This window comes from Martes martes (genome assembly GCF_963455335.1).
Source record: "Martes martes genome assembly, chromosome: 11".
Classification (NCBI taxonomy): Eukaryota; Metazoa; Chordata; class Mammalia; order Carnivora; family Mustelidae; genus Martes; species Martes martes.
In genome coordinates this window covers 102,708,298-102,734,011 of record NC_137899.1, presented here as the reverse complement: position 1 = coordinate 102,734,011, position 25,714 = coordinate 102,708,298, and the positions used below count along the sequence as shown (strand labels likewise).

General features: G+C 48.9%; 1 protein-coding gene across 8 annotated transcripts in view; it reads left to right on the top strand.

Moving 5' to 3' along the window:
• The window catches only part of PRKAG2 (protein kinase AMP-activated non-catalytic subunit gamma 2), a 248,537-nt gene that overhangs the window by 207,587 nt on the left and 15,236 nt on the right, over positions 1-25,714 (top strand). For 3 of the 8 annotated variants that reach the window (XM_080818928.1, XM_080818932.1, XM_080818934.1), the window contains 5 exons: positions 2,300-2,403; positions 15,278-15,359; positions 16,447-16,505; positions 23,567-23,612; positions 25,193-25,247. In XM_080818928.1, the coding sequence (XP_080675054.1) occupies positions 2,300-2,403; positions 15,278-15,359; positions 16,447-16,505; positions 23,567-23,612; positions 25,193-25,247 (346 nt within the window). Of the gene's footprint in view, positions 1-2,296; positions 2,404-15,277; positions 15,360-16,446; positions 16,506-23,566; positions 23,613-25,192; positions 25,248-25,714 lie in introns of all 8 variants that reach the window. The other 5 variants (XM_080818927.1, XM_080818931.1, XM_080818933.1 and 2 more) reach the window with 3 other exon arrangements.

The following is a 25,714-nucleotide window of genomic DNA, read 5'->3' as shown; positions in this document are numbered from 1 at the left end:
GGACTGGTGGTCTGCCGAGTCCTCTCTCCTGGTCCAGGGCTTCTCCTGCCACGTGGCGTATATCCGGGTGCCCTCGTTCTCCACCAGCCTGTGGGCTTGGAGGGCAGACACTGCCTGTTGTGCTCCCCTTCACGTCTCCACACCAGGGACAGCGTGTGATGCAGCGCAGCACTCCGCAGCCTCCCTCCGACGTGTGTGCGTGTGTCCTCGAAGCTGCAGAGCTCTCTCGGGAAGTGTGGGGCTCCTGGACGTAGATCTGCATCCCGCTTTGGTTACTCCCTGAGCGCCCGACTTTAGGCCAGCTCCCCAGCTTCTCCTCACCTCCATCTGCTCCTACGTAAAGTGAAGAAGTTAAGGCAGACGCCTCAGTGTTACGTAACGTAAACGGATACGGTACAAAAATGTTTGGCCCATACTGAACATTGAAATGTTCACTTTTTTGTGGATGATACGGCATCTGGGGTTGGGTTGAAATTGGACAAGAAAGCCTAGAGAAGGGTGTTTAAGTTAAAGCAGAATGAGCAAATACAAGAAAGTGAAATTAAATGCAGTAGGAAACTTCGCAGATAGCTGTTTGCCTCGACGTGGGAACAGGAGGTGGAGAAACGAGGAGGTTCGTGGATGCTGGACCGAGACGTCCCGACTATTCTGCGAGCAGGCGGGGAGATGACTGAGAGGGGAACTGGCCGGGAGGTGACTGGAACGGTAGGATGATGAATTCCGGGACCTGGGAAAGCAGCCGGGGTCAGAAATACAGGCTCAGCAGGGGTCGCGTAGTTTGTCGTGAAATTGGCAAACCAGGCAGCACGTGCGGAGTGTTTACTGTAGGATACACGAGGGGTCTCGCGCCTCTTCTACGCCTCAGGGACTCGCTAGTGTCATGCTTTTCCACACTGACTTTGGTAATTACTAAATACAGTAAAGTGGTCTTTGTCTTCCCAGGTGTTTCCCAGGAATCTCTGTCTTCCTGAAACTGTGCAGATCAGTGTGGGCTGAGTGGTTGTCGAGGAAGCCCCTCGCAGGTAGTACACTTGGCGCACCACCGTGAAGACCAGCCAGGAGTTGGGCCGCGGCAGGCAGGGGTGGTGGGCGAGCGTCCAGCTGCGAATGCACCTTTGGAATCAAGAGGCGTCTGGGCTTAAGTTCTGGTTCCACAACTTCTCAGTCCTGTCCTTGAGCTACGGTCGGGTGCAGGAGGATTTAACGGAGCCAAGAAGAGCCGGACAAAATGTTGAAGACGGAGGAGAGCTTAGTTGAAGGCCCTGTGGAGGAAGGGAGCTTAGCGTTTAGGAGGGACTAAGAGCAGACATGGTAGCTGGAGGCACACTGGGGCGTGGGTCGGTGACCCACGAGGCTGGGGCATCACGAGAGGGGCCACACGGTCTCATAGGCAGCACCGGGGATTCTGTCTTTTTTGAAAGCCATTGAAGTGTTCTCAGCAGGGGAGTGACACGACCTAATTTGCACCTGGCAAAACCATTCTGGATGCAGTGTGGACAGCTGGTGAGAACAGGGTTGAATGCAGAAAGACCAGTTAGGTAGCGAGGGCATTTATCAGACCCAGTTCAGTGGTCGTGGAGGTGGCGAGAAGTGGACGGATTCGAGAGAGACTTGCGGTCAACTCTGTGGGCCTCTCGAGAAACTGGGGAGGCGGCGCGATGAAGAGGAAGCCCCGGTTTCTGCAGGATGGGTGCAGCCCAGGTGCTGCACGGGGGCGGCGCACTGATCGCTCGTGACTATGCCGGACCCCCATGAATCCTCGCCATCCTGTTGCCAACTGTCCGCTACCATTACAGAGATTTAAAGAATCTGTGTATTTGTCCACAGACTTACCATTTTTGGTGCTTTGTCTCCTTGAGTAGGTCTATATTTTCATTTAGCATTCGGGTAAATTAAGCATTTCTTTGTAAATCATGTGTTTCTTTGTTTTTAGTAATGCTACATTCTGTGATCTTGCTCGACTCCATTCTTCCACGTCTGGGAGCTTTTTTGTCGATTCTTTGGTATCTTTTATGTAAAAAATCATCTATGTCTGCCAATAGAAAAAGTTTTGCTTTCTTCTTTTCAGTCTGTTTTGAGAGAATCTTTGTTCCTCTCCTTGCCATGCTGTCCGGGCGAGGATCTCCGGGACCGTGGTGGTTAGGGTCCGCACACATGAACATGGTGCCTTCTCGCTCTTACGGGGAAAGCCTGTCACCGTGTCTGGAAGGCTGTCGGCCGTGGGTTTCCTCGCGCTCACCAGCTGATAGCAGGTCCTTCGTTGTCGCTGATATTTGCCTTTTTTCTTTCCTTTTAGCAGAAGACTCAGAAAGTGGTGTTTACATGCGCTTCATGAGGTCACACAAGTGTTACGACATCGTTCCCACCAGTTCGAAGCTTGTGGTCTTTGATACAACATTACAAGTAAGTGCGCGGTTTTCACAAACTGCTGGCACGCTGTCCACCTGGCTCTTCGGGGGATGTACGTCCCGCGATACCAGCGGACGCGCCGGGTGTCGCTCTGAGCTTTTGTCTGCATTCTCCGTCCCCATGGCAGCCACGGAAGGAACGTGCTGTCACCGTCCTCTTTTTCCAGATAAGGAAACTGGTTCCAGAGTCAGAGAGCTTAAGTCACAAAGTTTAGTCCACGGATTCGAGAATTTAGTCACTTAATCCACAGACGTGTCAGAGCCTGAGTCATTAACCGTGAACCTGTACCACCTTCCTCAGGGTATCCTGATATTTTTCTCTTAGTTATTTAGTAGAATATATAATAAATTAATTTGAAGTAGTACTGGTTAAAAAGAAAAAAATCACTGAGATAGATGATCTCTTGAGAAGGAACTTTGTTGATCTCTCTTAGCAGAGAAAATTGAACCTTATCATTTTGGTATGAAAAATGTGCTTATTGCAGCTAATTTTATGCCCATATGATGTACAGTCCTATATGGAAAGTCCTAAACGATGCATTCACTGCAAAGACGAGGTTCCGCCCAGCGTAGTAAGTATACACATGCGCGCAGGTGTCTAGTGTCCGTAGCTGTGCGTGAGTCGTCACGAAGCAGGAGCCTCAGTTGTGCTCCCAGAGCAGCCGCTGAGCCAGGAGCTCATGGGCCGTCGGTGCTTTATTGAGGTGTGCTCCCAAGGGACCCCTGCGGGACTGGGGGGGACCCAGAGAGGCCGGAGCCCTGCCAGGGTGGCCTCAGCTGGCCCCTCAGAAGAGCGTGGCGGGCGGGGGTACCTTTGTGAGCTCACCCCAGCCTCTCCCTTCGTCCAGGCCTGTCCTGGGAGAGAGGTGCCAACACTCGGCCAGCTCTGCCCCTCACTCTGGGGCCTGTCCCCCTCCCGCCCCAGCCTGGTCTGTGGTCCCCCCAGAGCTTGCCCCTGGGGCTCAGCAGAGGACACCTGGGCTCTCAGGGCCACTTTGCCTGTATCTCGTGCAGGCCACACGCTCAGGATGGGAAAACTGCTTTGTTCTAGTTTCATTTCATTGGCCAACTGGGTTTTTTTGTCATCATACAGAAATACAGCTGATTTTTGTAAATTGACCTTATATCCTATGACTTAGCTAAACTCACGTCAGGCCAGGTAAGCTTCCAGGTTTCTTCTAAACCCCTAAGAGTCTGATTCTTCGACACCACGAGGACAGGAAAGCACCCAATAGACTGCTCTGTGGGGAACGTGACCGACAGTAACTTCGGGAAAGCCAGTCTTTACAACCGTAACCCTAGATTTCAAGAGTAAAAGAGCTAGAAATTCTCAGTTCCCAAAGTACAGAACTACCTGATCAGCCCATCGCACCTTCGCGCCCCTTCCCCAAAAGGCATATTACTTGTTCAACACCCTGGTCTCCTGATCCCAGGTTTCCCACCACCGGAAGAGTCCGAGACGGCTAGTAAGACCTGAGTTTGCTTTCGCTCCTACTCGGCTTTTCCTCTGCCCTGGAATTGACTTTCTCCCGAATTTAAAATGTAGCTGAAGTGGGTGATACATGAGAAATGTGCTGTTTTTGTGGGTGGTCGGAGGTCCCCGATCCAGTAATGTCACTTCCCGAGTTAATAAGCTGTGTGCGCCTCACCGCCTGGCGGTCACGGGTCCTGGGAGGCTCTCGGCATCGAAGGAGCCAAACCTTGTCACCGAGGAAATAGGGGGCGGGGGCGTGTCGTGGGTAGAGCGGACTTAAACATGCATTTGAAAGGTGTGAGTAGAGTATTTTCTAGACACAGGCTGCAGTAGTAGCCGTTGCTGCATCTCGAGGGCAGCGGAAGCGTAGAGAACACCACAAAGGGATGGCAGACGACCAGAAACAGCCCACGTATCCTGAGAGACTGGTTCAGTAAATCCTGGTGTAGCATCTCCTGGAATAATATCACGTCGCCATGAAGAGGAACGGAAGAAGAGTTTGTCAAGAATAGGTTTTTAAGTAAAAATGCAAGTTGCAGAAGAAGACAAGTACATGAGCACGTTCTTGTGAGGGTACAGAGCGTCAGAGCCCGAGTCCTAGATGCGCCCAGACCTGGGAGGCGAGCACAGACGCAAGAAGAGTGGGGTGCACGGCTCCCCCAGACGAGGGAAAGAAGAGTTTCAGACACATTCAGCCTCCAGCTTCTGGCTCTGAGAGGCCAGCTCGACTCTCCGTGTTCGGGTTCAGCGAAATGCCCGTTTCATACTGGAATTCCCTGAGGACCAGCATCCGTCTCCAACCCGACAGCGTGGAAGCCAGACGCACGGCCTGTGGCCCTGCCCGCGGGCGGTGCTGCCCACGTGGGGTCCTGGGGCCGCTCCACGTGGAGCAGGAGGGGCGCAGCTGTGCCCCCACCTGGGGCCGGCCGGTCTGTAAAGCCAGCCAGGTTTTCCCTCGACGGCAGCGGTCCGTGGGGAGCACCCCCAGCCCGTGGTCGCGGAAAGAGCGAAAGGAGGCAGCTCCGTCCCTGATACGCCGCTGCCACTTGCCGACCGCCGGCCGCGCTGCTCGACGGTCAGAGGAGCCCGTTCTCCGCGGGAGCGCAGGCCGCACGGCCACTCGGCAGCTCACGGTCCGTCGTTCCGTCTGTCCCAGGCCCCGGGAGCAAGCCGGGGTTGCTTCTCAGAGGGACGGGAACTGTCCACAGAAGAAGGCGTGGTTTCCTGCTGCTCTTCTCCACCCCGGACGTGTGCCCTCAGGGTCTCCTGCTGGGGTCTGATGGGGCTTCGTACGCGATCCCTCGTGTGAACGCTGCAGGTGACAGGCCCGTGTGGACGAGGAGCCTGGACTTGTTGCCAGGCCTTCCCTTGCTCTGGTCACCCTGAGAACGGCATTTATGGGCCACTCAGTGAATGTGTCAGCATAGCCACTTCTTGGTGCCTGTTGCTTCCAAAAGACCTCCCCCTGCGATGTGTGCCCGGCGGGTGCGTGCGGGGCAACAACCTGAACTTCCCTCGCAGGGGCTGCGAGTGCCCCAGCATCCCCTCACCCTGGGAACTCACCCTCTGATTTCCTTACGGCCCATGGGAGCATCGTCTGGAGTGTTGCTGCTTACCTGTTGGTCCGCTCAGCACGGCGTCCTCGGCGCAGTGGCCCCGGGTGGCACGCAGACGCCGAAAGGATGCACGTCCCTGCAGATGCTTGAAGGCAGAGGGCATGCGGGCAGCATAGCCTCCAGGCACGTGGGGGGGGTCCGTGCCAGGTCCAAGCAGACTGCTGCTGGGGGTCCTCCTGGCATGCTGTGGCGAGAAAGTATGCATCCGGGCAGCCGTGGCGGGTAGGACGCCACGTCAGGAAGAATCACCATAGTTAGTCACCACGCGATCGAGTTGACAGTAATTCACGGCTGGTCCAGAGACAGTCACAGGCCAGACCTCTCCGGTCTGGAGCCGAGAGACAGCAGCTTCTTGCATGGCCCAGGGGAGCAGGAGGACGTGTCCCAGCCCCTCCAGAGAAGCCTGGTCATTCAGAGAAACGTAGGATTTGGTGCCCTCAGGTTCTAAATGGTGACACCTCAGGAGTGATGAGAGGCTCAGAAATAAATGAAACTTCCCAAGATTGAGGTGCGGTGGGGAGCATTAAGAATTAGGGAGCATTAAGAATTCCCTCACAACGGCAATATGACTTCTTAGCAATACTCTACCAACAGTAACTATTTCCAATAGAATGTGTATTCTAGAGTAGTTTTAGATTTATAGAAAAGCTGTGAAGTGTGTCTGGACTTCCCAGGCACCCCAGGCCCCGGTTCCCCCATTCCTGCCATCTCCCATCAGGGTGGCAAACACTTGTCACCGTTCACAAACCAATACTGATTCACGATTGTCACCTAAAGCCCAAGTTCGTTCAGATTTACTGTTGACCTGATGTCATTTTCCTGTCTGAGGATCCCACCTCGGCTCTCCCGTGACATCGGGTCACCGCGCCTCCTTGGGCTCCTCTGGGCCGTGGCAGTGTTTGGGTTTCCCTTGCTGCTGTGGCCTTACCGGCTCTCGGGAGCACTGGGCAGGTGTTCTGTAGGAGACCCCGCTGTTGGGATTTACCTGCTATTTTTCTCACTCTCAGACTGGGATTATGGGTTTTAGAAGGAAGGCCACAGAGATGAGGTGCCCTTTCAACCTGTCCCACCAAGGGTGCGTACACTTAGCAGGTCTTAGCTCTGTGGACCGTAACACGGGTCACCTGGCGGCCGCGGTTGTCTTCAGATTTCTCCACGTCTGTGCTGTCGTCCTAGAAGTCACTGGGCACAGCATGTGACGTGTGCGGGGCGGCGGCCCGCCCGAGAGCACAGTCGCTCGGGGGGGTTGGGTGGAGCGTCTCTGCAGGGACACGGTCCCTTCCCTCCCACTGTGCATTCATTCGTGTCAGCACAGACGTGTGAACACACACGTGCTCTTCCGTTATGACCCATCGCTACTGTGTTTTGCTGCTCAGCTATTTCAGCCAGTATAACTATTAAGAGAATGTGAGAGCAAATGGAGGGAGAATGGGCAGGCAGCCGAGTAAGTGGCTGTGTGCTATGCCCAAGTTCTTAGAAGACGCAGAAAATGAGAGCATAGCATTAAAGCAAGCTGGGGGGGTGGGGGGCATGAGCAGGGGGGGCCGCCCAGGGCAGGCATAAGTGGGGACTCGAATTGAGGTCCACAAGCGGAGAGGGTTCAGGGCTTGCTTATTTTAAAAGCAAGGGGGGCGGTGCGCCTGGGTGGCTCCATGGGTTAAGTGACCGACCTTTGATTTCCGTTCTGGTCGTGATATCGAGCCCTGCGTCGGGCTCTGCGCATTTAGCCTGCTAAGATTCTCTCTGTCCCTCTCCCTGTGCCCCTCCCCCCACCCTCAGAAAAATAAGTAAAAATAAATAAAAGCAAGAAGGAATGAGAGGGATCCACGCTGCAGGTGCAAATGAAGAAAAAATAAAACTCCTCAACTTTTTTTGTACTTCTTCCCTATCAAGGAAGATGATGGAAGTAGAAGTGGAAAAAGATGGTGATTAGAGGAAACTGAAGCCTGAGATGGGTGTAGAGATTCTGGGAGGGTGCCACTGAACCGGTTTGCTTTCTGACCCAGATGAATCACATTCCAGTGTAATAAAGGGACTTAGAAAGCAGATCGCCAAGCTGCTAGTGATATCACGGGAATTGTGAAAAGCGTTCTGGGCCCCAGGCTAGAGATGAAAGAAAATGGATTCAAAAAAGAAAAAAAAAATCCTGTGGGTGTGGAATGTGGTGCCCGTCCCAGGTAAGATGTGTGAATGAATGATTAGGGAAGGTCAAAGAAGAAGTCATCTCTGGGAACCTACCATGAATTGACCAAAAAAGTCACAGAAGTCGAGCCCAGTTTCCTTTCTGGATAGTTCCACAGCTGAGGTAAAACAGGACAGGCATGTCTCGGTTTCAGCTAGACAGCTGACGGAGCCGGCGCGGGAGTGCGGGCTGTCCGCTCGGTGAGTGAGTTCGTGGCTCGGTCTGGGCCTCAGAAGGACGTTGATGACATCTCAGCCCGGAACACCGTGTCCAGCTGCGTCCTTTTAAAATCCACTTAAGTCACCTGTGACTCCGGCCACCTCTCGAGTCACACAGGTACCATCGGGTGGCACTTCAGCCAGGCCCGCCAGCATACCCCCAGTCTCCTTAACCAGTGGGGGCACAGATGCCAGGGCAGAGACGCCTCCACCTTGCACCCTCAGAGTGGACAGTCCCCAGAAGACGCCAGCAAGACTGAGTCCGTCTGCCCGTGCTTGTGGCCATGTCAGCCGCCCATCGGCACATGGACTCATCCGCTAGCCCGTTTCACGCCCGCCCTGCACACCTGCTCTTCGGGTCACGTTCCCAGTAAAGGACATGCAGGCCAGGCTCTGCCTGCTGCGGAACCCAAGCTAAGAAACAGGATTCTTTTACACTCGGCTCATCAGTATCTGGGACGGTGACTTCAGTAGTACTGACTTTGATGGCATCATCTACTTCACAGAGGACTTGAAACCGGAGATAGCCAAGAATAAAATACAGAAAGATTCCTTAACAAGCTAACCTGTTTTCGGGACCAGTGAGTAAGTAGACGGTATGCAGAACGAGGGACATGATAGCATATGAGTGTTCCAGAAAAGAACAAAACTGGGGGCCGAGCACTGTGCTAAGGGGGGGGGATGAAGATGCCGTGGCCCTGCCCTCCGCAAGCCCGCGCTGACTGGGGAGGGCGCAGGCTGACCCCCCACAGGAGCACACTGGGGACCCGTGTGTGGGTTTTCAAAGAAGTAGATAGGAGCAGTTTTACGCATCAAGCGGTATGAAGAGCTTACAGTCAAACACGCAGCCTCTGTCCCTGTTGTCACAGCCTTGTCATGCTGCCCAGAAACAACCAGTTCAGCGACGCAGTCTAGACCGGAGGGCCACATTACGTCGCTTCCCTGACTTGAGACGTGTTTTACTTCCGGGCCGGGTGGATGGGGGCTCCTGCTCCTTGTGTGGCCTCCTCCCTGCCCTCATCTTCCCAGCGTAACCAGGTCTCGAGGGGCGGTGAATTCCTTCCTGGCGAGATGTCATTATTTGGACTGTGTCAGTTTTATTCACTCCACCGAGCCCAGTGGAAACTAATTACACTCCCGTTTCCTTCTTTTTTACCGTTCAGTGTTACTCCTGACTTTAGAAGTCTCCTCTTTTTATTTTGACCATCTACACCTTTCCACACCTTCTGACTTCTTGATGGAATTTTCTGTGTGGTCAGACCTGTCGGACGTGTCTTCAGCTCCCCGTGGAGCCACTCCCTCTGGGTCCCCAGTCTTCCTGCTCTGGCTGTCACTCCCCGTCCCGCTCATCCCTGTCTCCCGAGGCCCGGAATACCTCCTCCTCCTCCTCCATTGCAACACCTGGCTTTTGAACACATGCTTTCTGCTTCTTTGCTTTATTCCCTTTTGCAGGGTGGAGCACATTCTTCCGTAGCTTCTGTCTTAGCCCACTCGGACTGCCGTCCCGCACCAGCACAGCCCGGGGGCTCCAGCAGCGGGGCCCGCCTGCTCGCAGCTGGGGAGGCTGTAAGTCCACGATGGGGATGGTGGTCAGTGAAGTTCCCCAGGAGGGCTCCCTTCCTGGCTGGCAGACTGCTGCCTTCTCACCGTCCTCACAGGGCAGAGCTCTGCCACGAAGCCCATCGTGGGGTCCCCACCCACGTGATCTCATCTAAACTAAGTCACCTCCGAAAGGCCCTGCCTCCTGATACCGTCAGTACTGGGAGTGAGGGCTCCCACATGGGAATGCTGCGGGGTCACACTCAACCCCAGCGCTTCCCACGGACAGATGCACGGAGGTCATCCTGGGAAATACTAAGTATCTGTATCTTTCAGACTCACTGTATAGACTGCTGGGTATAGCATTCCGTGATGAAAATCATCTTTATTTAGAAATTTGAAAGCATCCTTCCACTGCTTTTGGATGCGAGAAATGGGTTGTGTCATCTTTATATGAGTTTTCGCCTCTAGAAGTGTTGGGATTTTCCCTTTCTCTCTGGGACTCCAGAATTCCAGACTAACGGGCCTCCTTGTGGTCTTCGTGTTCCTCGAGCCGGGCCCACGGTGCGCCGCTGGAACCAGGCATGTGCGTCTTCGGTCATTTTCTTCCTACCGTTTTTTTTCTCTGAGACTCCGGTTCGCAGGTGTTGGGCTCCCTGAAGTCATCCTTTACTATTCCCGCCCTGCCTCTTTCTCTCTCCGCCTTGGTTCTACCCCTGGGAAGTTTTGTTTCCGTTTCCCTCTGGGGAAGATGTGCCCACAGTGGGAGCGTCTGCGGCTTCGCGCTCCAAGTCTCCTCAAGTGGCACAGCAGGGATATGCATGGATTGGGGGGGCGGGTTCTTGCCCAGCATCCCTGGTCGTTTTCACCAGCAGCCCCCAGTGCTCATATCCGTGCATCATATTTGCAGGGCGGGCTCTCCAGAAAATGATCCTCGGTGGCGGCGGTGGTCGTGGCGGCTCTGGCCATTCCCCGATCTAAACCAGGCTTCCTGTTCCCCTCTGGCCCCGTCCCCACCCCCACCAGGGCCTCCAGTCTTGGGTCTTCCGCGTGCAGGGAGAGGTCGGTCTCCTTCCCTCCCTACCCTGCCCCTCCCCAGCAAGGCTCTGTCACTCGTTAACTTCCCTCCACCTGCGTTCTGCCCCGCAGACCTCCTGGTTCATCCCATTTCCAGCTTCTATTCCCTGAAGTTTGGGGAGAGCTTTTCAGGAGGAAAACATGCCGGAAGTGTGTTTGCTCTGCCATTTTTAAGCCTAAGGAGACACAGGGAAACTGCAGAAGTAACAGAAAGGGGCTGAATGAGGCACCGTGGGAGTAGAGGGAAAGACTGCCAGCCTTGACTGGAGCGATGGGGGTGGCTTAGCTTGTGGAGTTAGAAGTTAAAAGTCAACCAGGTCTCATAGGTAGAGGTGAAGGTAAGTGCACTTGAAGTGGAAGGAACTTTGTGGCATAGAAGTGCCAAAAAAAAAAAAAAAAGCAAAGACCAGTTCAGTGTCACCTAGGCTGGAGCCAGGAGGTCTGGGCTCCCTCGCCTAGGAGGCCGGCCCCGTCCTCGCGCAGCTGCCCGGAGAGCCAGCGCACACGCGAGAGAGGCCTCCGGTGGTGGTCAAGCCACCAGGCAAGCTCTGAGGTAAACAGTGAGAAACCAAACGAGATCGTCTTCCAGAGCTTTCGCTGCTCGTCAGGGTTGATTTTAAAAGCCCCGCAATGACTGAAAATTGGGGTGACACTGTATGGGGAACAGTGAAGCGGCCAAGGACCCACATTCCCATTGTTTGGAGCGCGGACGTTCCACTTGGCCTGAGACGGCGGAATCTCTCAGGGCGTACTGTTTTAAAGAAATCATTTCTATATTTAAAGTTTATTTTTCATCTTTCCTTATCTAATTATCACATTCAGTTGTTTGAAAATCCTATTAAAAGGTACATTTTAGAGGCGCCTGGATGGCTCAGTGGGTTAAGCCTCTGCCCTCGGCTCAGGTCATGGTCCCAGGGTGCTGGGATCGAGCCCCGCATCGGGCTCTCTGCTCAGCAGGGAGCCTGCTTCCCTCTCTGTCTCTGCCTGCTGCTCTGCCTACTCGTGATCTCTGTCAGATAAATAAATAAAATCTTTAAAAAAAAAAAAGGTAAATTTTAAAACTGATAAACACTTTGAGCAAATCACATATCAGTTGAAAAGTTTTCAGAGGTACGCAAGACCCCCCCAAGAGTTTTTTCCCCGCAGACTGCAACCAGATTGGGCCCGCCGTCCTTTTGTCCTGTTCATTGGTCACTGGTAACACCCTACGCCTTCTGTCATTGGGAAGAATTTTCTAAGTAGAGTTTGCGGTTGCTCTTCAGCTCCATGCACGTGGTGTGGAGAAAGCCGAGTTTTAGAGGCTTCGTGATGGCCAAGGAGGCGCGGCCGGACCCCGGAAGCCGCAGGGGGGCCGCTTGGCACAGGGCCTGCGACCCTGCCGTCTGCTCCACATCTCCGGGGCTGGGTCTCGCCCACTCCCCGGTGTCGTCTTGGGTCTTGGGAGGGCGGACCTGTGCCTCTCTCCATGAGGTATGGACGAGTCAGCGGTGCGTGTGGGTGAAATTAAAATAGTCCGTCTCTGTCTGCTCGTGGCCGGATCCGTCTGCGGTGGGCAAGGAAAGCGTTTGCTCTTTTCGGCTCTCTGTGCCGACCCCGGCTGCGCATCTTCCCATCAGGCCCGCTCAGTCTGCACGGTCCCCTGTGACAGCATTACCTGTTGTCCCATTCTGTAACTCAGAACGCCGAGGCGCGGGGAGGGCCGAGGACCTGAGTGCACAGAAGCTTCTAGCGGGTCCGGCGATCCTCCCCTCGCAAGGAAGCAGGTGGTATTTGACTTCCAAGTGTTTTCCTTTAGTGTTTGCTGCTTTGCCTTCTCTTGCGGCCACGACGGTGCTTTTCTCTTGGCCCTCGGACTGCTGCCTCGGCGGGGCTTTCCCACCGCCCACCCTGCCCGGCTGCGGCGTGGTTCACGGAAGCCGCGCGCCGCATCAGTGCCTGGTGTCCTTGTCATGGCCTCGGTGTCCCCCGGGCGGACCTGCCATGCATCCTTCCGTCGGTCGGTCTGTCTACACTGGCCTTTAGGCTCAATACTCACTTCGCAGCCAGTAGGGCTGTTTAAGAGCTTTCCGGGTGCAGACTCATAGGGACGCGAGCCCTGAGAAGCACCGTGTTCTGCGCGTTTCCGAAGAACCGTCATCGCGCTTGACAGTTGAAACGGACGCCTGCTGGGCTGTCGGTGGGTTGTTGCTGCTTTGAACGCGTACGTGTGTCTTTTCTCGCTCGCCGATTTTCTCCTGGCCTTGGACTCTTAGCATCTTGTCTGCGACGTGTGCTTAGCTGTGGTTTCGTCGCTTTAACCTGCCTGGGGTGTATTTGATTCCTTTTGACAGACTCCAACTTTCTGTTGAGATTCACCTGTTTGAAAACGATCTTGAAAATCCCCACAGAAAAGTTCTGAAATGACTGCAGCGCTCGAGTCACGTGCTGCTCTTCTCTGGGGAACGGCGGCTTCTTGAACCTTCTCGCGCGGCGCCCGCCGGGCTCTCGGTGACCTGCAGGTTTTGTCCGGCGTCTGCAGTCACTTCATCGTGGGCAGACCCACAGCCCTCTGGGATGGGTTTTCAACAGCTGTGGTCACTTAGGGTGTCATGGATGATCTTGATAAACTATTTTAAAATCGGTTTTCTCCACTAAATCCATTTTTTTGGAGAAGACACTAATCTGCGGTTACAAGGTCCCCCCATCCCTTGCTGCTCCAGCCAGTTTAGAAAAACAAGCTCAGCTCATATTTAATGTGTCCTAAAATCCGTTTTTCTGTGACTTCTCCCCATATTATAATATTTTCTGGGACCACAGTCAGGGGTTCCCAGAGCACCACCCAGTGAAAATAGCAGACCTTACAAATCAGCCTGCCATCCCCGGGTGCCAGTTAGTTACACGGGCAGCACGAATGTTTTCATGATTCTCGATACATGCCGTGGCTCAAAGAGTATTTGACCTGTTTCTGGATGCCTCAAAGTTGCTGTTTCTCTCTCACGTCACCCGTGATTGGGCCCAGAGGGGTGAGTGGCCCTACGCCTCTTCCCAGTCCTGGGCCGTTCATTCAGCAGACAGGCGGGGTCCCCATGAGCTTGTACTTCGCAGGACACAGTGCAGGGCTGGGCTGGGCCATGTGTAACAATTAATGAAATTTCCTCGCCCACCCATCATCCCTGGACTCACATAGGGGAACCGAGCTCCTACGTAACTTCTGCCAAGCAGAGGCAAAGTGTGTCATAATAAAGCCATAAAGCGATGCTGAATTATTAATCCGAGCCTGATGGGAAGCTCTGGGCTCCTGTAATTCTCTCACTTCTTTTCATTATTAAGTTAGCTGGGGTCTGGCATACAGTGGGAGAGAGAAGAACCTTCTTCCATAGAAAATGCCACATTGACATTTTTTCAAAGAAACACACTGTCACTGTCCCAGCTCCTTAATATCACTTAATTTTTTGCTTATTTCTCTTTGACGTTTTTCATTTAAACACATATTTTACATAATTATAACGTATAATTTTAGAGTCTGTGTTTTCACTGCCATAAACCTTCTTTCTTTTACTTCAACATGGTCTTCCTAATTCTGCTGTTTGATACTTTTTTCCCACTGGTAATCCAGATTTTCTTTTTTGGGGGAAGATAGTTTTCCGGTTTGAATATTAGAAGTAATGCCACACTGACCATCTTTGATTCCTGCTCCTAACCCTCAGGATGACTACATAATCCAACAGAGAGAAAGCCACGCCGTGGCTCGGGCATTTTTCTACCAGTTTATGGTGCCCCCTGGTTTCACGGCAGCACTTGAGGTGGCTGCAGTGACCGAACGACGCTGGCCTCTAGCAGCTCTGGGTGATATTTCCAACTTGCTTTGATCTTCATCTCTGTGGTTCTCTTTTTTATTTTTTAATAAAGTTTTTTTATTTAAGATTTTTTTTTTTTTTTCGGACAGAGATCACAAGTAGGCAGAGAGGCAGGCAGAGAGAGTGGGGGAAGCAGGCTCCCTGCTGAGTAGAGAGCCCGATGCGGGGCTCGATCCCAGGACCCTGGGACATCTCTGCAGTTCTTAATAAAGGGGAACCACTTTCCCTGTGTGTATTTGTTCTGGGCGTGTGGGGGGTCATCTTCAGCACTGAGTTTGGGCTGCTCACACACACACGCGCCCCCACCCCCAGTGCCTGCTGTGCCTGGTGCAGTCCCCAAACGGGCTGTGCCATGGGGTCCTGGGGATGCCATCTGTGCGCACCTGGAACAGGGCCAGGCGCACGCTGGATGTTTGTCTCTAGACGATGTGAGAGTGCGAGGATATTCCCTCCCTCACACCTCAGCCTCCGGGAAGTGAGAAAGAATGCTTGCGTGTTCTGTTACTGAACATATATATGAGAAACAGATTTTCATTTCAGGTCATTTGGTATAACTTCAGCGTTTTGAAATGAACTAATAGCCACATATAGGAGAAATTAAACTGAAGTTGAATTCTTTTATACAGTTTTAATTGTATAAAGTCTGTGTGTGTACAAAGTCTTTAGATACAATGAAAAAAAATTTTGAAGTGAATTACATTGTTTCCATTGCAAAAAAAGTCCAGTCTTTAAATAGAATACAAAAGCATTTTTGCCAGTGTGGATAAATTCAACTCTTTTTAGCCTCTCAAACTTATAAAACTAACGTTGAAGATAACCAGTAAAATCTGGCTGGATATTAGGGTTGAAGGTATTCCCCCCCCACACCCCCCCACCCCCCGTGTATGGACTTTAAAGTATGTTTTTGTTTCTCTTGTTTGTCTTTAGGTGAAAAAGGCCTTCTTTGCCTTAGTAGCCAATGGTGTTCGAGCAGCGCCACTGTGGGAGAGTAAGAAACAAAGTTTTGTAGGTAAGCAGTGCGGGCCTGGGCGCCTAAGAGCAGAAAGCCCAAGGTATCCTAATAGGTGCTGGTCTGGAATTCAGTCTCGAAAACTCTGCCAAGCTGAAGGACTCTGGGCTTTTATGTCCGGGGAAGGTAGGGCCACTAGCAAATTCAAAACACCTACGTGCTCCCACTGAGTCTCTCTGCCATATTTATTTATTTATCCAGTTTCTTTTGATTCATTACCTCCCTGGCTCCCCGAAGGAGCTTCTGTGCCTTTGCCAGTTCCTGTCCGGCCAGGGAACAGGGGACACTGTGCTCAGACTCCTGACCTCGGGCCGCCTTTGCTAACGTGTACGTGACTGTGGGCAGTCTCCGCTCCTGTGGCAGACCCTTGCGGACCGTGCGCATGAAATGACGCAGACAGGATCGATGCCTGTCCTAAATCACTGCTATCCTATCGGAAATGTCCTGTAACTCGGTGTCTGAGCTGGAGAATTTCCCGCCGTGCAGGTCATGGTAGACGGCAGATGTTGTCTCTGCTAGTGTGCGTCTCTCTGGTTTAATACCATCAGTGTGTCTGCCTCCCACTCTAGGGGACAGTCCCCTGAAAGAAAAGTTTCGTGTCTTCTTCATCTTTGTAGCCTTGGCATCTGGCACACAGTAGGCACTTAATAACTGGGCGCTAAATCAGTACTTAAAGAACCATCATTTGGAGAATGCTTCTCGGGAAACAATCCACATGCCCCCAGAAGTGTCCTGTGACTAAAGCTTTTGGAATACCTTACCTTACCTTACTTTAAAGTATTTTAAATTATTTACATGTCAGTGCAAGTCTCCTGTGAGGTTTTGTATTAATCAGTTCCCCACCACTGAATTGCCAAATACCATGGCTGAGTCCATTGTACTTACTGTCAGGTTTGATATCAGTTAAATTTGTCTCCATTTGTTGTAGATAATTAACAGACTAATAGTCCTAAATAATAGAATATATTAAACTGTGCTTGATACGTTTAAAGTGTGTTTTAGGAGCTTTTCTAGAAAAGATTCTAGGCTTGCTTATCCTATGAGATTTTTCATAGTTTTATATTTAACATATCATTCTTTGTTCCAGGAATGCTAACAATTACAGATTTCATAAATATACTACATAGATACTATAAGTCACCCATGGTAAGTGCCAGAAATCCTTACATGGGTCATTGGAGCGGTATATTTCTGTGTATGTTGGGGGTCGGGGTGCTGGGAATTGATTTGTACAAATATGTAATATATACCACGCAGGGCACATCAGCGTACATCAGTCACTGAATTTATGATCTTTCATGCACTGTGGGCGTGTCGCGGTGTTGTGACTGCGTGGACCCGCAGACAAAGGCAACCCTGCCCCACACCACTCCGTTGCCCCAGAGCTTATCTTCCCAGGCCTGTCCTTGGGACTGCGGCCTCATGCAGTTACCCCCTAAACTGTTTCACAGGAACTGTATGTACTCTGTGGTTTTAAAGAAGTAAAACTTTAAATTAGAGAAATTCAGTTTTGATATTTTTCTGCCAATTACGAAAAGACTGCCGCTGGCTAATTTTAGTGGGAGAACTCGCTGGTCCCTGGTTCCTTGTCCAGCTGTTTTCTAAGAGCATAGTTTGAGAACCACATAAGGCCTTTTATCGAACACTGTGATTTTTGTGATTCTACCAGCTTGTTTGGTTTTTGGTTTGGGTTTTTGGGGGGGGTTGTTTTTGACAAGGGTGGGCAAGAACAGAACTGCATAATTATTTTCTTGAATGCTCTTTTGGGTATCGGAAAGGTAAAAGACAATCTAATTCTCGTTTTACATGTAATAGCTAATATTGCCCAATAATTAATTTCCTATGTAAAATGAGGAAAGTAAAAACATAAGAGATACTCGTAGAATTAACTTTGACCAAAGATTTTGTAAGTATCCCATATTTATTTCACATGAGGAATCTGATTTCTTAAATACCACCAACGCAGGTAAATACTGGTTTTCTTTATAAGGGTCATATGTCTGCTTTTGAACTAGCAAAATTACAAGTATGACTATTAACTGGATATATTTTGATGAAATACAGCTAAACCCCTGTTAAAGATCTCCGCAAGGGGCGCCTGAGTGGCTCAGTCAGTTAAGTGTCCAACTCTTGGTTTCGGCTCATGATCTCAGGGTTGTGGGATTCAGCCCACCTGGGGCTCTGCGATCCCTGGGGAGCCTGCTTGGACCCTCTCTCCCTCTGCTCCTCCTCACCCTTGCAAACACACTCGCTCTCTCTAAAATAAATAAGTCTTCAAAAAATAAAACGCTTAGCAGTAGCTAATTAAATCAAAATTTCTATAAAAGCAATTGTCTAAATATGCAGCCCAAAGGTTTTTTTTATTTATAATTGACATACAATATTATATTAGTTTCAGGTGTACAACACAGTGAATCAGTATTTACATACATTACAACCTGATGAGCACAATTGGTCTAGTTACCTTCTGTCCCCTTACAAAGCTAGTTACAGTTTTATTGACTATATCCCTGTGACTTATTCATTCTATAACTAAAAGTCTGTACCTCTTGGTCCTCTTTACCTGTTCTCTCTTCACTCCCTTATCCTCTGGTGACCACCAGTTTGCTCTCTGTACCTATGAGTATATTTGTTATTCGTTTGTTTTTTAGATTCTGCATGTAAGTGAAACCATATAGTATTTGTCTTTCTCTGTCTAATTCCCTCTAATTCCCTCTAGGTCCCTCCATGTTGCCACATTTAAATGGCAAGATTCCATTCCTTTTGATGACTGAGTAATACTCGCGTGCGCACACGTGTGTGTGTGTACATTCGTTCATGTATCAGTGGACACTTGGGCTGCTTCCTTATCTTGGCTATTGTGAGCCATGCTGCAGCGAGCATAGGGGTACATATACCTTTTCAAATTAGTATTTGCCGGACTTTTTTCCCAGGAAAATACCCAGAGTGGGCGCCTGGGTGACTCAGTTGGTTAAGCAACTGCCTTCAACTCAGGTCATGATCCTGGAGTCCCAGGATCGAGTCCTACATTGGGCTCCCCGCTCGGCAGGGAGTCTTCTCCCTCTGGCCCTCCCATCTCTCGTGTTCATTCTCTCTCTCTCTCTCCCCCTCAGATAAATAAATAAAATCTTAAGAAAAAAAGCCACACAGTGAAATTACTGGATCATATGGTAGCTTCATGTTTTGAGGAAAGTCCATACTGTTTTCCACGGTGCCTGCACCAGCTTGCCTTCTCACGACAGTACACACGGGTCCCCTTTGCTGCACATCCTCTCCAGCACTTACTGTCTCTTGTCTTTTTGATGCCAGCTCTTCTGACAAGTGTGTGGTGGCATCCCATTGTGGTTCCGACTCGCATTTCCCCTGATGATGATGATGAGCATCTTTTCAAATGCTTTTATCAGGGGTGGGTGTTAAGCTTCGTTAGAGTGTTCATCTTTGACTGGTTCAGTCCTGTTACTTCCGGGAGCTCCCTGGAATTCCCTGGTGGTTTAGCGAGGACTTTCCATTCCACAGGACACAGTGGCTTCCATTGTGGGTCTTGGCCTGGCCTGGTGTCCTTTCACCCTGGGTACGCCCCGCTTCGTTTCCAGTCAGAAACTCTAGGAGGGGGCGCCTGGGTGGCTCAGTCGGTTTAGCGTCTGCCTTCAGCTCAGATCATGATCCCGGGATCCTGGGATTGAGCCCTACATCAGGCTTTCTGCTCAGCAGGGAGCCTGCTTCACCCTCTCCCTCTGCCTGCCACTCCCTTTGCTTATGCTCTCTTAATCTCTGTCAAATAAATAAATAAAATATTAAAAAAAAAAAAACCCTCTAGGAGATCCCAGCGCCACCTTCTCTTCTCATCCTGGACAGCTCCTCCCGTTTGGGTTTCTGGCCGAAGATTCGCCCTGGCCCCGTCCGCCCCAGACTTTGGCTTCTGTCTCCCTAACTCAGCAGGAGTGTGGCGCCCTGGCTGGGTCACATCTAGAGAGAGCTGTGATCACGGGGCTCCGGGTGTTTGCAGGCCTTCTCCCAGGGGTGCCAATAGCCCAGTGTCTGAGAACCGTTCCTGCACACATTTTTCCCATTTTCTAGTTGTCTGCAGCTGGGGACTAGTGCGGCCCCGTCCCCCCGCCGTGGCTGGCGGAGCTCTGCTGATGCCGCCGTGGCTCACGGGACCCTGCCGTTGCACTTGCCCTGTGAATTCCAGCGCCTGCTGTCACTGAACACAATCTATTATCTACGTAATTTAGTGCCATTTAATCTGCCCTTATTTTTGATTTCAACAAAATGCGAAGGAAAAAGACACAGCACCTGTAGTTTCTGTGCCGAGGCGCTGTCAGCCGGTATGCGCCCCCATCCCCATTGCACCGTCAGTTCTGTTGTGACACGCCACCGTGGTTCTTGTTCGTGTCACAGTGTCCTGAGGTCATCCTCGTGCCCGGAGAACACTTTCCTTGTTTTACAGAAGCGGAGTTGACAGTTGTTGTTTTTAACGCTTTGAAGATGTCATTTCATCGTCTTTTGGCCTCCCAAGGCTTGGGGTCAGAAGTCAGCAGAAACGTTTACCTTCTGTCCTCTGGGGAGTCCGCGTTTCCTTCTGGTTCCAAGCTGTCTCTTCCCCCTGGTGTCAGCACTGGCGGCCCCGCGCCTGTGTCCGCTTTTCCTTGTGTGGTTCCTGCCCCAGTTAGGCTGCGTTCCCATGATCCTCTAGGTTGGTTTTTCACCTAATTTGGGAAGTTTTTGATTGCTGTTTCTTTAGGTATTTTTTCTGTCTCACCCTTCCTCCCCTGGGACTTCAGTCGCATGTGTATAGGCCACTGGACGCGGTCCCACAGGTCTCTGCCCCTGCGTTCGTCTTTCCGGCTTCAGTGCCGTTGATCTTACGTGTGCTCAATCTTCCCTGGGTGATCGGCAGTCTTACTTTCAAACCTTATTCCTATGGAATTTTCACTGAGATTGGGAGCTTACCCTTGAAAGATTTTGTAGGGTCTTTGTAAAATTTTCTATGGCTGATTTTCCACAAAATGGAAATGGAACTTTTTTTTTTTATTCCTTATTCAGTTCCATTTAGTTTAGATATATTATGTTACTGTTCAGGGGTAGAAGTCAGTGACTTGTCAGTTGCAGATCACACCCAGTGCTTGTTCCATCATGTGCCCTCCTTCATGCCCATCACCTGTCACTCCATCCTGCCCCACCCACCTCCCCTCCAGCAGCCCTCAGTTTGTTCTAGAGTTAAGGGTGGTTTGCCTCCCTGTCTTTATTTTCTTTTATCCTTCCTTCCCTTCCCCTGTGTTCATCTATTTTGTTTCTGAAATTCTGCGTGAGTGAAACCATATGGTATTTGTCTTTCTTGGACTTACCTTGCTTAGCAGAATACCCTCTAATTCCATCCACATCATTGCAAATGGCAAGATTTAATTCTTTTTAATGGCTGGTAATACTCCTTCGTGTTTATGTATTCCGTGTGTGTCTGTGTGTGTATACACACATACCACATCTTCTTTATCCATTCGTCGTCGATGGACATCTCGACTCCTTCCACAGTTTGGCTATTGTGGACATCACTGCTATAACACTGGTGGGCACGTGCCCCTTTGGATCACTACGTTCATATCCTTTGGGTAAATACCCAGTAGTGCAATTGCTGGGTCGTAGGGTAGCTCTATTTTTAACTTTTTGGGGAATCTCCATCCTGTTTTCCAGAATGGCTGCACCAGCTTGCAATCCCACCAACAGTGTAAGAAGGTTCCCCTTTCTCCGCCTCCTCGCCAACATCTGTCGTTTCCTGACTTGTTAATTTTAGCCATTGTGACTGGTGTGAGGTGTTTTGTTTTGTTTTTGTTTTTTATTTGTATTCCCTGATGCCAAGTGATGTTGAGCACTTTTTCATGTGTCTGTTGGCCATCTGTATGTCTTCTTGGAGAAATACCTGTTCATGTCTTCTGCCCATTTCTTGGTTAAATTTTTTTGTTTTCTGGGTGTTGAGTTTGGTAAGTTCTTTATAGATTTTGGATACTAGCCCTTTATCTGATAAGGCATTTGCAAATATCTTCTTCTACTTCTAGGTTGCTTTTAATTTTGTTGACTGTTTCCTTTGCTGTGCAAGAGCTTTTTATCTTGAAGTCCCAATAGTTTATTCTCACTTTTGTTTCCCTTGTCTTTGGAAATGTGTCTAGCAAGAAGTTGCTGCGGCGGTGGTCACAGAAGTTGCTGCCTGTGTTCTCCTCTAAGATTTTGATGGATTCCTCTCTCATATTAAGGTCTTTCATCCATTTTATTTTTGTGTGTAGTGTAAGGAAATGGTCCAGTTTCATTCTTCTGCATGTGACTGTCCAATTTTCCGACCATCCCTTGTTGAAGAGACTTTTTTCCATTGGATATTCTTTCCTCCTTTGTCAAAGATTAGTTGACCGTAGAGTTGAGGGCCCATTTCTGGGATCTCTATTCTGTTCCACTGAGCTATGTGTCTGTTTTTGTGCCAGAACCATACTGTCTTGATGATGACAGCTTTGTAATACAGCCTAAAGCCTGGAATTTTGATGCCTCCAGTTCTGGGTAGGTTTTTTGATGTGTGGGTTTTGTTTTTTTTTTCCTGGTGTTTTTTTTCCCCCAGTGTTCCTTTAGCTATTTGGGGTCTTTTGTGGTTCCATACAAATTTTAGGGCTGTTTGTTCCAGCTCTGTGAAAAATGCTGATGGTACTTTGACAGGGATTGCCCTGGATGTGTAGACTGCTTCGGGTAGCACAGACATTTTAACAATAGTTGTTCTTCCAGTCCGTGAGCATGGAATGTTTTTCCATTTCTATATGTCTTCCTCAATTTCTTTCGTAAGTGTTCTGTTTTTCAGAGCACAGAGCCTTTACCTCTCTGGTTAGGTTTTCCCAGGCATCTTCTGGGTTTTGGAGCAGTTGTAAATGGGATCAGTTCCTTGATTCTCTTGCTGCTGCTTCGTTGTTAGTGTAGACATGCAGCCGACTTCTGTGCATTGATTTTATATCCTGCAACTCTGCTGAATTCCTGTATCAGTTCTAGCAGTTTTTTGGCTGAGTCTTTTGGGTTTTCTACATAGAGTATCATATCATCTGAGAAGAGTAAAAGTTTGATTTTTTCTTTGCCAATTTAGATGCCTTTTATTTCTTTCTGTTGTCTGATTGCTGAGGTGAGGACTTCTAGTGGAGACTTGTAGTGAGAGGATCATATGGTTCTCATCCTTCCTTTATTAATGTGGTGTGTCACATTGATTGATTTGCAGATGTTGAACCAACCTTGCAGCTCAGGAGTAAATCCCACCTGGTCGTGGTGAATAATCCTTTTAATGTACTGTTGGATCCTATTGGCTAGTATCTTGGTAAGAATTTTTGCATCCATGTTCGTTAGGGATATTGGACTGTGACTCTCCTTTTTAGTGGGGTCTTTGGTTTTGGGATCAAGGTAATGCTGGCCTCATAGAATGAGTTTGGAAGGTTCCCTTCCATTTCTGTTTTTTGAAACAGTTTCAGAAGAACAAGTATTAATTCTTCTTTAAGTGAATTCCCCTGGGAAGCCATCTGACCCTGGACTCTTATTTGTTGGAAGGTTTTTGATTACTGATTCAATTTCATTGCTGGTTATGGGTCTCTTCAGGTTTTCTCCTTCTTCCTGTTTCAGTTTTGGTAGTTTATATGTTTCTAGGAATATATCCATTTCTTCCAGATTGTCTAATTTGTTGGCATATAATTGCTCATAATATTCTCTTATAATTGTTTGTATTTCTGGCGTTGATTGTGATCTCTCCTTAGCACAATTTAACCATTTGTCCTTTTTAAACTAGAGTTGCTAAAAATTTCCTATATCCTTAAAAAAAAGGAATAGGTATATATGTCCATATATGTTTAAAAATTTAAGTGTACCAGAAATTTTCATGTTAAATTAATGAAAATATTATAACTAGTTTATTTTTTAAGTAATCTCTACACCCATCGTGGGGCTCAGACTCACAACCCTGAGCTCGAGTCACACGCTCCTTTGACTGGGCCAGCCAGACACCCCTATTATGTTTTAAATTTTGAAGGCACTTACCTTCAAAGAAATGCAGAGCATTTTATGTTTGTTGTATATCTAGTATTTGGAATTATCTTGTTTCCACCTGCTGCATTATGGGACTCTACATTGGTTATGAAGTAACTTTTTTTGTCTTGTATATGTTAACATTTGTAAATAAGAGGTTTTTTTATTTGCAGGTACAGATTTATGAATTAGAGGAACATAAGATTGAAACATGGAGGGGTAAGCACAATTGGGTGTTAATCTTTTAATATCAGGAAAAAATGTTCTGCTTAGTGTGTAAAATATGTTTTAACTTAATGGATCTTTCGCTCTCTGTTTAATGAGCTACATCATTAAAACATGTCTGTTTTAATCTCCGTGGTGAACCATACCATTATAAATACGATCCACTCTGTTGAGTGGACATTTGTGGAGAACCTACAGCGAGTCTGTATACTAAGGCTGGGACACAAGGATGAATGAGCTCACTCAGGCCCCAGCCACTGCCCCCAGCAGAGTCACCACTCACTTCTGAGTGTGGCCATCCTTGCCCGCAGACTTATCTCTATCTAGAAAACGCACCAGGGGAATGCCTCCTACCACTAACAAAAGCAAAGATCTGTTCTTCCATTTAATAATTATTTCTTTACAAATTATGGAGAAACATAGAACAAATGAACCTTGAACTGGGGGATTTTGGTAAATGACATGAAAAAATAACCCTTTAAAAACACAGTATCTTTTCTGAAATGGAGCTGGTTTTTAAATTCTCCTTCTGTGACTATGTGATTGTTCTCAGACCCATCCTACTGGATTGGATGGGTGGGAATCACTGGGGAAGGCGGTCTGACCGACATCAAGGAGGGGCTTTGTAGGGGGGTCTCAGAGAAAAGCCTGGATAGACACAGAGGGACCTGTAGACAGAAAAATGTTAATTAAAAATTGAAAATCTGCTTGGAATGATAAGTAACCTTTGTGAGTAGCAGCTGCAGAACCTGAGGGTCCATTGGAATCTCTTGAGGGCCAGGGGCTCGTCTGACTCCCTCTGACCTGGAAGTTTCGTTGAATGAGATACTTGATTTGTAACGGCTTTATCAAGTCAAACCAAACAAACTCAGTCAACATAAAATCTGTATCTTAGCACTGCCTATTACGAGTATGTACCTTAACGCCAAGAGAGATACTTCCTCTTAAATTCTACTATACAAGTAATGTTAGACCAAGATTTAAGCGTATTTACAATTTGATATTACGTGGTATTTGGTGGTAATAATGGTAATGTCAGGATACTCTTGAATGCTTTCTGTAGAGAAATCTCAGCAAGGCAAATTAGTTACAGTGGATCTTTAGAAAGAATTTCTGCAGACTACAAAGATCCCCCAAGATACAGATTCTGAGCGTTAGCTTGGTAAAATAAAACTTAACGTTTAAAGAACAAAGTTTGTTAAAACCTACAAAAATTAGTTAAAGGATTTCATGAGCGCTTGTCTCTGGAGGGTGGTAATTTGGTAGCATTCTAGTGACCTCTGCTGGTTCTGCTCTTTACATCCAATTGCTTGACTTTTCTTCTTATAACATCTATTGCAATACTGTTTTAAAAAATATTTAATTTTTCCACAATGGCAACATCCTAAAACGGTTTATAAGTTGTTTAAAGTAGACCTAACTATAATTTATACAGTAGTGTTCGCTACATTAGATTTATTTGATTTTGGTTTTTAATCCTTCTAATTGTTATCTAAAAACTGAAGAGTAATTTACATAATAATTGCAAATACCAAATGTGTTACTAATTGCATATTTTCTTTCTATAAAAACAGAGCTTTATTTACAAGAAACATTTAAGCCTTTAGTGAATATATCTCCAGACGCAAGGTAAACCTGTAAAGTTTTTTCTCCTTTGAAAACATTCATTCAGATTCCTGTTTCTGTGATTGATAGATTTTTTTTTAATCTAGATAGGGGACAGCCTTCTTTATTTCACATACTCAATTTAATAAATCTAGAGACAGTAGGAATCAGCCATTGTTTGTTCAAAGGATTGATAAGGGGCCAGGAAGATGGTCATACTAAGCAGGTTTAAAATCCTGGCCACCTGCCGCACGAACCGTCTGGGGAGCTTGTTAATACTGCTCGTCCCTGGGCTCGGCCTCTGACCAGCTCCGTGGCCTCTAGAGGGTGGTGCCCAGGAACGTGCACTACGGCAGCTGCCCCCGGGGGCTCTCATGCGCCCTGACGTTGCAGGGCCACCTCTGTTAGACACTGGTCCGGGGGCGCTCGGAAGAACACACAGTCCCTCAGCGGCGCTCTGGCACAGACGTCGTGACCCGGGCCTTCTGGGA